The 12,083-nt window shown below is 39.1% G+C and overlaps 1 protein-coding gene across 2 annotated transcripts; it reads left to right on the top strand.

The window, feature by feature from the left end:
* The first annotated feature begins 499 nt into the window (after nucleotides 1-499).
* Nucleotides 500-11,633, top strand: LOC149084452 (uncharacterized). Of its 2 annotated transcripts, none has more exons than XM_089235482.1 (5): nucleotides 500-661; nucleotides 2,211-2,302; nucleotides 8,124-8,282; nucleotides 11,230-11,274; nucleotides 11,440-11,633. In XM_089235482.1, exons 1-5 carry the CDS (start codon nucleotides 592-594, stop codon nucleotides 11,515-11,517), a joined length of 444 nt encoding a protein of 147 aa, XP_089091608.1. In that variant the 5' UTR covers nucleotides 500-591; the 3' UTR covers nucleotides 11,518-11,633. The 2 variants fall into 2 exon arrangements, with proteins under 2 accessions (XP_089091608.1, XP_089091609.1); XM_089235483.1 differs by having other exon boundaries at nucleotides 11,233-11,274; nucleotides 11,440-11,613.
* The last annotated feature ends 450 nt before the right edge of the window (nucleotides 11,634-12,083 follow it).

A 12,083-nucleotide genomic window follows, 5' to 3' on the forward strand; every position in this document is an offset into this window, starting at 1 on the left:
AATTTTGCAGCCCTTCTCCCATTATAATAATTTTCTTCGCAACTCAATCTTCTTCAAAGTCACCGCCTTCCCCCGAACTTGCCGCCCTGGGCTATTAAGGTTCTCCTGTAAATACGCCACTGCACATGCGTTTAGACACCACTCGTTGGAAAAACAGGAAGGGATAACTTCAGAGCTCCAGCTTCGTGGGGCAAGCAATTAAAAAAACTAATAATTAATTAGCGTGTATTTCCCTTCACGGATGTCATCTTGTGTATCATTCATTATTTTGACTATTTATTTGGACTTTTTGTTTGGTTGTAGCCGATAAAAAGAATTAATGGTAACCTTGATAATTGTTTCCCACACACATTAAACCATGTTGTGCGCAAGAGGATGTCCATTTTTTTTATTGGTGTCGTCCAAGCATGAACTGTTTTTAACTAGCTCTTTTATGTCGTCCGATTATTGTTGGGAATTAATTTCACGTGTGTACTCAAAATTAATGGTATCGGTTCCAGAACAACTGCGTAGACGCATAAAAATATTCAAGGGTATCCTCAACAGGTTGGCTACATTTTGGTTGACACAACTGGACTCGACACCACTGTGATGATGGGAACGTCAAAAATTCGCACGAGTGTGGCTATGGTTTGTTTGAGTTTCATGATGGTTTCTGGAGGTAAGTATACATTGAAGTTGATCTAAGTGTTATCGGTGATTTTGTCATAAAGTTTGTGACGTTGTTTTTGATGAGTAAAATGGTTTCTGAACTGTTTTTAGATTGTGGTATTGTTTTAGGACTTCCTTCTAAAAAGATTTGACCGGCCCCAAGTTAAACCTAAGGGTCCTAAGGTATGAAACAACACACAAGAACTATACTGTTCCGAAGTTAGTGTACCCGTGCCTAACATGAGACAACGCCATTTCATTTCTTTTAGGTACGAAATGTCCATCTAAAATTATCAAATTATCACTACACAGGGACTAGACGCTCTTCAGAATGTAGGGTTTTTTAGCGTTTCATTGAGGGGTTGATTTTTCAGTGCAAAGTTCAAAATTAACCCAAGTATGGGATGTACTTGACTGTAATTACTTAAAACCATTTTTTTTTTAAAATTTCATATATATATATATATATATATATATATATATATATATATATATATATATATATATATATATATATATATATATATATATATATATATATATATATATATGTGTCACTGCCACAGCCCGAAGTGGTCAAATTCGGGCCTTGGCAGTAAAATATATACATATAAAACCAGTGTTTCCTTATTTTTTTCCACCCATGGTCTCTGCCACATATCTCGATTGGACCTCAACCATGAATCCCATCGTTGCTATTGTAGAGCCCTGTGGTTTTAGGGTTTTAGTTTCATTTAAATATATAGGGCCATTCAAGTAATTACTTAAGTACAATTTTGTACCATTTTAACCCCCCCCCCCGGTCAGCAAAATTACATAAGCTGAGCCAAAGCCTCTTAGGCTAGTACTGGCCTCTATCTAGGAGACTTCGCTGACCCCCCCCCTCCCCCCAGAGGAGTAGGCAGGGGGGGGGATAGGTTTAGGAAGGCCCCCTGTGCCTTCCAAAACATACAAAATTTATTTATTTATTTATACTTATCAAAATTATATTTCTTGAAAAATTAAATATTGAAGAAAAATATATCTTTATGCTGTATATTGTTTTAATCAGTTTCTGTTAATTTAAATTATCTCAGATTTACCCTGTGCCAACTCCCCCCCCCCCCCCATTCCAAACGTTCGATTCACCAGTGTGGTTGGCCCTCTCTTGGAAAATTTGAAAACAACCCCATCACTTAAAATCTGCCGTCTCCTAAATATCGCTGCCTACGACATGACATGTAACCTTCATTGCCCCCATCCAGCCCCCGATCTTGTTAACACATCGGGGGGGGGGGGAACCACTTGGTGCGCCCCCCCCCCCCCCCCCGATATTGCACGCAGCAGAAGAATAAGGCCTATCAACATTCCATATTCTCATATACCCTTACTCACGTAAATCATCATTCATCCCCCCCGCCGCCTTGTCATCAAAAGTCAGCGAATGGGAATCCCTCCCCATGGGTGCTAACGTAAAACTTGAATGTCTCCTATCAAATTATTAACGTTTTGTGTGGATTATTTGATTTCAGTGTATAAAGTTATATGATGACATCACTGAGAGCAATTTTTTTCCACAGCTCCGATCGATGATAACGATGACAATGAAGGCAAAATGAATATTACTATCCAAGATTCCTTCCCGTGTCTTTATAACAACGCATCAGTAAACGTAAGTTTTATAACCAATTTTATTCCTTTATTCAGCACTGATTGAGTATTTTTGGATGGTATTTGGTACCGAGTGCTTTCAACATAAACATGATTAACTGTATAAGGTTAACTAACTATGGTCATATTATGTCTATGGCTTTCAATAACCGCACCGGCACGTATCTGGCCAGGGAGTGCCAAATTATGGAAATCGCCGGATTACTGGAAGTCAATTGAAGAAGCCCATCCAAATTATGTAAACTTCTACGCACAAGACATACAATCAGGACTGGAACTAGGATTTTTGTGATATTTTGCCGCTCTCATCCCCCAAAAATTCGATAATTCTTAGCTCTGTTTCTTGTTCCCACTTAAAATTTGCCACCCCCCCCCCTAAATTTGGCCACTCGGGGTATTTGTCCCTTCCTGTCCCCCCCCCCCCTAGTTCGGGCACTGCATACATGCTACGTTTTTTTTCTTCTATGCTCGAAGAAAACTCACCTAAAAAAACGCCGGATTAGCGCACGGCAGGATTATCGAGAGTCTACTCTGCAGTGGTTCCCAACCTCTTTCCCTTCCCGCACCCCTACGTTAATACATTTTTGATTCTGTTAGAAAACTAATTATCAAATAATTAATTTCTCTATGAATTTTTTTACTTATCAGGGCCCTTACTAGGTTTTTTGTAAAAATTCTTCACTTTGATATTGATGCACCTGATATTCTAAATCTTATTACTTTTTACTGCCCACGAATCAATCTTAGATGCCGTAATTTTTTTTATGTTCCTCCATATCGTTCTGATGTTTTGAAAAATTCCCCATTGTACCGATTTCTGAGATGCAGTAATACTGATGATGTATATTTTTAAACTTTTAATTTTGTATATACCTATGTTTTTATCTTTATCTTCATTTATGCAAACTGTAACTGGGCTTTTGCCTGTAGTTTGTAATTTTAAATAAATAAATAATATATTCTAAGCTATGGCTAATATTTAATTTTAACTTCATTTTTTTGAAAATTAATTTCAAAAACAAAACTAAAAAAAACACTATTTTTAACATTTTTTTTTTAGATTTGTATAAAAAAACATTCATTGAATAGTTCTTCACTTATCAATTCCAGATGCAGAAATTATAAATAAATGTTTCTTTGACCCCTGACTAGAATTTGCTGACGTTTTTCCTGAGCCATTTGTGTTCACGAAAGCATCAAATCTAAGCACAACATGCTAATAACACGAGGTATCAATGTGAGCAAACCACGAAATAGTTTAGGTAAATAATGATATTTTTTCTCGACAGTGGGGAATAAGTACGAACGATAATCGAAAAAAAAACTTTTACAACGCAAAATTCGTATGACACTTTTCTGCGAGTAGAAATTAAAGATGAGGCGTCAAAATATTGGTATGATTCAGACATTTTTTTAGAAATTGAAAAATTCAATTTTCATCATTTTAATGTTTTTGTTCAGTCAACATGTTGTCATTCTTTTTTTTCCATCTCGCACCCCAAAAATGCTAATAACACGTATCCCCGGTTGGGAACCACTAGTTTACTGTGACTATAGTCCGTTCCAGGTTAACTTTGCGGTGCAGAGGAAGGTAGAGAGTGTATTCCTTCGCCGCAAAATATAGTTCCCATATATCGGAGGCTTTTTTTACGATGATCATTTATGCAGAATATTTAAATTTTTAAATGATTGAAAAAAATACTGAAAAAATATTGTTGTGAATCGATCTTTATTCGTTTAAGAATTTTAAATTAGGTCACCATTATACGTAAAAAAAAAAGATTTTTCTCAGTGAGATTGGCGAAAAAATCAGCTATACCTTACCGCGACCGAGTATCGATACATTGGTTGAAAGGATTTCGTTGTCATAGCAACGTGTGATGCGGTTCCCTCGTAGCTTCCCCTTCACTGCAAAGTTAACCTGAAACGAACTTATAGATATAACACAGGAATTTAGCGCCTCGTGATTGGTCGAAATGAACTAATACGTCACTTACAGAAAAATACTTGGCGAAGTTGGTGCGTTTTTTTTAGTTCGATGATTGATGTGTTTAATTACAACTGAAATCCGATACGTTGTGATGTAATAAGTAAATCTGACTCTCCCTGCGAAAGATGCTGGTTCGAATCCCGTTCAGAGATTTGCTTCAGTTTTTTTTAATTTAAAAGGGACCCCCGCCATAGGTGGAGATAGACTTGAATGTCTGGGGGAAGAGCATGATGATTATGATTGTAATTCAAATATCTCAGTGAACATTGCAGGTAGAAACGCGAATTTTTTTCTTTTGTTCACCTCAGGGAACAACAACAACTTTCTTTAATTTGGTTTCTTGGGACAGAGTGGCCAAAGAAAAAGTTGAATTGTTGTATTTTAATGACTACACAACCCCTTGCAATATGAATGACCTATCTCAAACCTACTCGTTATTTAGATACTTTTTCCAACTGGAAGTATGTTTTTAGGATCAAAAGTTCACGAATTATTCCAGGATAAAGAGACTTTTCTATGCACCCTGCATATTCCCAGAAAACATAACTCCACAACGAAGATGGTAAGAGGGAGAGTAGAAGGGGGAGTAGTATTTTTAATGCATTTTTGCCCGGATGCAGCCAAAGTCTATCGATTCGCCAGGATAGCCAAAAATTTCGAATTTTTTTCGGAAATTGGAATTTTTTCGAAAATTTCGAATTTCTTAAATAACTGATGAAATTTATATTTTTTAATTCATTGAAAAAAAAATTAGTCTAAAATTATATTTTTCGGACATATTCGGTGTTTTTTGGTAATAATATCAGCGTTTTTGTACTTTTTGCATGTGTTACGGGGGTTGCAGCATTTGTAAAATTTTCTTCCATTAATAACCGATATAGTTCATAGATCATCAGTAGATGACACTAATATAATAACAATTTTTTTCTTTTTTAGCTGTAGTATCGTTCTTTCCTGGAAAACTCCATGAAATACATTTGTGTAGGGTCAGTTTTTTTCTTTTCGCGACTCCGAGTTCATTACAGCATTCCGTTCTGGCTTGACGAACAAATGCCACACATTGGCAGGAAAAGAAGTTGTTACAGGTTGTGTTGTGTCAGGAGTGGAACCATGACCCACAACACTTCACAGATTGGGCTTAATGTAGAGAGAGAGAGAGAGGGAGAAAGAAGGATTTGGCATCTCTCATTCTCTGTGTTAGTTCACCCAGGTTGTGATCTGCATACGAAATGATCAACTAATAAATATGATTGGTGTTTTACCCCCCATTAACTTCTGACGTTCGTTGGACCCTGAAAATGTCTCAGTCATTGTATAAGTTTCAAGTCCGAAGTGCCAAAGGGATTATTCCAGATTACCGCATCAGTTGTGCAAGTGATCAGCAGTTCGTTTTTGGTCGTCCGTACCGAAATTATTTTCATGGCTTTTTTGTACAGCGGCATAAAAATTCAGACAATCGCTCAAGGCGGTCTCAAGCCCCCTTAGGACCATATTTTCTTCCCGTCTTGCCGAAGGTCCCCCCCCCCTCCTGCCCTCTAGCAGCTAGATTGCTGAACTACTTATTGAATTGAATTTAGTCAATGAATTTAGTCACTAAATCTATAATGTGAACAAAAATTTTATAAATGATACTCTGGAATCCTAGGCCAGGCACGGATCCAGAATATGGGTGGCCATCCCTCCCAAGAGCCGAGCCGAATTATAAGAGAAAAACAGGCCTGCGTAAAATACAGGGCGATCCAACGAACCTACATAATGAATCACCACTATGGATTCCCCACCTACCCTGGGCTAGAGTTCTATGAGATTCCTTCTTGTGGAGTGGGGAGTTATATGCAAGGCCATGTTACCATCATGGGTCCATGTCGGAGTGATGTGTGGGGCCCTATATACTTAGCAATAATTAATATATTTACATACTTGCACTCGAAAATCATAGTACTGGATCTTATCATGTAGGCTCTCTATGGACATGAGGACCCCAAGCCATGCCCACTTCGGGACTTGGGTTAAGGTGGCCCTGTGTTTACATAGACAGCTCTGCTGGATTCTGTAAGTGATCGTATTTTATGCCCAAACTATTTCACTTGGAAAGCTTTATTTTTTCACATCTCTCTGTGGCCCCTTCACCATTTTTTGTGGCTCCTCTTTCATCTGATTTTCACCCGTGGTCCCCCGGGGCCGTCGTAAGAGCATCATGGAACCCCGGACCAACTGATTTTTTCTGAGGCCCTACCAGGCAGATTTGCATGCATATTGCTTGAAAATTTCAACTATATCTCATTTTTGTCAGGCCCCTCTTCTCTTGAAGCCCTCGGACCATGCTCGGGTGGGGCCCATGCGTTAAGACGGCACTGGTGGCCCTCTTAGAATATCCCAGGGCTACAAGGGGTTCTATGGCCCAGGTTGCGAACCAAACCGTACGAAAGACGTACCACGTCTACCACTGTGAAAGTTGCCGTTAGGTCCCGGGGATGATCCCATCCTGATAGATGACAAATTCATTTCCAACCCTACTCGTTAAGGCAGTAAATTGAGTATAGCGATATGGCTGGAGTTAGTGTGTGGTGAAGTAGGTTGAGAAACACTGGTCTACATACAGGGTGGTTCCATAATTCCCCTTACCACATTTTACTGGTTGACCATTGATCCTATAGGCATATTCCAACATACATAAAAAGTATCCAAATAACGTGTAGAATTCAGATACGTCATTCATGTTGCAAGGGGTTGTACAGTTATTGAAATAAAAAAATTAACTTTTTATACGGACACACTTTGCCCAAAAACCCAGTTAGAAAGTTGTTGCTCTGTCTCTCCTGAGGCCAGCAAAAAACATTCCATGTTTCTAAATGCAATATTCGATGAGATATTAGAATATAAAAAAATCAGAGGAAAGTTGGGAAAGAACAGCATAAATAAGGGGGAAAGACCAGTTGTACGTTAGTTTTATTGTCCTTTCACAATTTTTCTACGATTTTTGAATTCAAATATCGCAGTGAATATTGTTTTTGGTAACATGGATTTTTTTTTGTTTGGCCTCAGGAGAGAACACGGCCAGTGCCGTCTTAAGGCATGGGTCCACCCGGGGTCCTCACAAAAATGAGATCTGGTTGAAATTTTCGAGAATTATTTGGTAGGGCCTCAGAAAAATCAATTGCCCCGGGGAGCCCATGATTTTCTTAAGACGGCCCTGAACAGGGCAACAACTTTCTTACTGGGTTTTTAAGGGCAGGTTGCCCGTTTAAAATTTTAATTTTTTTTTTTTGTTTCAATAACTGTACAACTCTTTGCAACATGAATTCTACTATATCTGAATTCTACTTCTTATTTGGATACTTTTTCCTAATTTAAATATACCTCTAGGAGTAAACGGTTTACCCTTAAATTGCGGTAAGGGGCCGTTCAAGTTTTACGTAAGGAAATTTTTAGCCATTTTTGACTCCCTTTCCCCCCCCACCCCTTGTCAGTAAAAGTCAGCAAAACGCTGACCCCCTTTCCCCCTTGTCAGCAAAATTTCGTCATCAGCTCTGCCCCCTCTGAATCCTAACTCATATTTTAATAAAGGGTGGTTGATGACGTAAGCATTATCCAACCCCCCCCCCATCGATGATGACGTAATACTTGAACGGCCCCTAAAGGGGAATTGAGGAACCACTCTTTCAGTATTTGACTTGTTGTACAGATGACGATAAATTCGAACCACACGTACCGGAGATTATATGTTCCCAATTGGTATGTTGAATAAAAAAATTGTACAAAAATTATAATTTATATACTGTATGGTTTTATTTCTTTGGGTTTTTCTCAACCGATTGTTATGTATATATAGGTCAGCGACGAGGTGAATGCTGTTCTAAATGAGACGATGTCGAAAATCAGTTATTATCGAGCCTTGATGAACGAATCTACTGATGTCACATTGGAGGATTTGTCCGTGAAGACAGCAATTGAGAACTGCAGTGATGAGGCGACAAATGCGGGCAGTAAGGTACAGTACCCAATTAATACTCGTACAGATCGATAAGTCTATCATTAAACCCTCTGTTACGAAATTGGGGGTCGTTCATGTTTAGTTCGATCACACACAAAAAAAACCATCTGTGCCAGGGGGTTCTTATCCAGAGGTCCAGCAGCGAGAGAGCCGGTCTACCATTTCAAAAAGTCTCTCCGCAGAGAGCGGTATCATGTACAGCACCAACAAGAACACAAAAACATCACCACTCTGAAAACAAAAATACGGTAGGTGCCATACATATAACCAGAACACACATTGAAGCATATACCGCTATCCATACGAAGGTTTTTAGCAGCTGGTTGATACGAAGATATATTTAGGAAAGAGAAAATTCAACTTCCCTTGCAGGGAACCGAACCCGCTTCCCCCCCCCCCCGGGTGAACGCGCTAGGCCAATAGACTACAAAGTCAACGAATATCTCAATCTTTAATTGGAGCTCTCTCTCTCTCTCGTGTGCACTGAACGGGACATGGACGGTCGGACCTAACTCAGGGCAAAGCTCACAATTGCTGATACTGACACCAGATGGCGACTTACCCGACTAGTTGTCTAGGGCAGTATTTCTCTACCGCTGGGCCGCGGCCAGGTACCGGGCCCTGACCTCATTCATACCGGGCCGCGAGTGATTAGCGTTTCATTTTCCCTTATTCATTTTCCGTTGGTAATGCATTTGACCGGGCCTTCGACTCACAAAAATGAATGAAACGGGGCCGCTGGCTCGTAAAGGTTGAGAACCACTGGTCTAGGGCGTTCACCCGGAAAGTGAAACGATGTGGGTTCGATTCCCCGCAAGGGCAGTTGAATTTTTTCTCTTTCCTAAATATACAGTCAGCTGTTAAAAACCTTCGTATGGATAGCGGAGAGTGACATCATCCTCGGATAAGTTGTCATCTGGTGGCAGTCAGCAGGGCCACAACTAGATGCTTGGTCACCCGGAGCAAGTGCGCATTTTGACGCCCCCTTGTATTGTTGAAGGAGAGGTTTCAGAATCAAATTTGCGCCCGTATGGTCCAGCGCCCGGGGCACGAGACCCGCCTGCTCCCCCCTTGTTGCGGCCCTGGCAGTCAGCAATTGTGAGCTTTAGCTCGCCCGTCCATTCCGCCCGTCCGTCTACGGTCCCGTTCAGTGCACACGAACTACAAGGAAAGATTGAGATATTCGTTGCTTTTGAGTCTAGTGGTCTAGGGCGTAGGTTCAATTCCCCGCAAGGGCAGTTAAATTTTACTTTCCTAAATATACTGTACATGTAATGTAGTGAATGATGTTTTGAAAAAAGGTCCGTGGACTTTATTCTATCTGCACAAGGCAGGGGGGGTCTTAATATTTTTTTTGACCGTAACTAAAAATCAAAACACAATCAATTTCGTGACTCATGGTTCTGATTTGAATTTAAAAATGCTTGAGAAATAATCTTATCAACGAAATTTTAGGTTTGCGGAACTGATGAAGCTAAGTTTTAACAAAAGAACCTCCGGTATGAGGGGGTCTGTGAATTTAATTTTATTGACACTTTTTAAAGGCAAGAAATCAGTTGTTTCTTCATTGAAACTCACACGCACCTCCTGAAACCCCTTCAAGGACCACCAAGGGGTCCGTGGACCCCGGTTTAAAAACTACCGTAAGCAAATTGGCATCAATCAATGACAGGAATAGTTGCCTTACGACAAATAATCAGAAATTTCGAAAGATGTGAAAAAGGGAATAGAAAAAAAAAACTTGTTTTTTTATATATTTTTAATTATCTAATGTTGATTATTAGTGATTTTTTTTATCACCATTTTGATGCATTTAAAAACAAAATATTTTTTATCAGATCGATCACCTTGATTCTAATTTTGTTTATCATGTACAGTACCAATGACCAAAAAAAAAAAAAAAATGAATCCAAAACTAAAATATTGCTATGTTGCCAGCAGATGGCAGCAAAAACACCATTATATATCATTATGTCGATTAATGCAAGTGGTTCTCGTAGTCGATTATAAAATTTATTTGTTTAATTATTTTCTATTATTGTATTTTTCTAAATGTAGTAGTACAATTTATGTTTTTTGTGATAAATATATGCCGCATATACTCGTGTATAAGCCAAACCCCCAACCCCCCCCCCCCCACTTCAGGACCACCAAAACCGTGATAAATTGAAAGCCCGTGTATATAAGCCGACCCCAAAAACTCCGTGCATTTTAGAGAAAAAAAGTTCTTTAATTTCATGCAAAATGAATAGCTTACGGAAATTTACAATAGAAAACGATTCAAACTTTTTAATCCGTTTCTTCTGAGTCTTCAAGCTCATCGTAATCCATCAGATCATCACAGGGGGTGCGGCATCTTCGTTTTTATCCTCATCTGGGCTGTCATCGCCATTATCACTTTCAAAGAGGATAGGCCTATCATCTTCAGCTCCGTCCATCGCATTGCTGATGCAACGCTTTTTGAAGGATCAGCAGAAACAGAATTCCACGCCGCTTGTACCACACACTAGGCCAATGTCAGGTTTCTTCAAGTCACCACTTTTTGTAATTTCTTTATCATCGGAACTCGTCCATTCGATCCACAAATTCCTCAAATAGTCTTAGAGAGGCTGGTTGATGCTCACATCTAAAGGCTGTACAATAGATGTTAGCCCACCTGGTATCAAAGCCAATGATGTTTTCGATTTCTTTGCCTCGTCTTTGACATTATCAGTTCTGTGTACACATCCCATACCAATAATGCCGGTTTCTCGAACACTGCTACAAAAATGACTACTGATTACGGGGGGGGTCTATAATTTATCGCCAAAAACTGACACGAGTATAAGCCGACCCCCCCACTTGAGGAACGAATTTTTCCGCAAAAAAACTCGGCTTATACACGAGTATATACGGTATATTATTAAAAGTTAATATTTTCATGTTTTCTCTTTATTTTTTTCAGCAGCGCATGATGTTCGCCGAATGTATACTCAAGAATTTTAATGTAGTAAGTTCGAGAACAATAAATTTCGAGTATAAATGCATGATATAAATTAGTAAAAAATTCGCAAACGCAACTTTGCATCAGGTATTTAATATGAATTATTGTATTCAGTATGAAAACTAAGTGTTACCTATATTGTATTTGAAAATTTATTTCTCTCACACTCAGACTTGTAATGACATCACATCCACAGAAGAAGTCGGAACTGAAACCACTCTCGATCCCGAGGAAACTACCACGATTTAATGGATGGGTCTCGATCCGATTCTGAGAAGAATCATCAATTAAAAAGCTGATTCAATGGATTTGTAGATTGTCTTAGTATATTATAACTGAGTTCAATAAAGCATTTTTATTTATATAAACGTCGCCGGTTGCTTATAAGTGAATAAAATCATGTTCGTATGCAATGATTGCCAAATTTCTCCCCGTGTTGGGATATACGGTCAAACTCGGTTATAACGAGATCGCAGATTCCGCGAAAGACCTTCCCGACTAAAAATGCAATCATATACTGTTTAAATACTGTGCATGGAGTTATTCTATTATGATTTTCTGACAAAATTTGATAAAATGCAGTAAATCTCCTCTTAACGGACACTCCTCAAATGCGGTCAGCCCCCCCCCCCCTCCCTGTTTCGGCCAAATAATAATTTTCCCCTTGTATAATAAAAGTATGCATTTCAAACGTCTGATTAACGGTCACCCCTTTTACGGAGAAATTTTTTTTGTCCCCTTGGGGTGTCCGCAAAATAGAAGTTTTACTGTATACGGGAAATCGGGGTCATAAACACGCGACATCATCTGATTCT

Source organism: Pholcus phalangioides, unplaced genomic scaffold (assembly GCF_987345545.1).
Source record: "Pholcus phalangioides strain wild (caught in Gottingen) unplaced genomic scaffold, Ppha-v1.0 ptg000008l_1, whole genome shotgun sequence".
Lineage (NCBI taxonomy): Eukaryota > Metazoa > Arthropoda > Arachnida > Araneae > Pholcidae > Pholcus > Pholcus phalangioides.

Excerpts from the sequence above, each read along its gene's own strand:
- LOC149084452 (XM_089235482.1), top strand. The coding sequence starts at position 592 with ATGATGGGAACGTCAAAAATTCGCACGAGTGTGGCTATGGTTTGTTTG. Across the intron at positions 662-2,210 it reads TTTCATGATGGTTTCTGGAG|CTCCGATCGATGATAACGAT; the intron begins GTAAGTATACAT and ends TTTTTTCCACAG. Across the intron at positions 2,303-8,123 it reads ATAACAACGCATCAGTAAAC|GTCAGCGACGAGGTGAATGC; the intron begins GTAAGTTTTATA and ends ATGTATATATAG.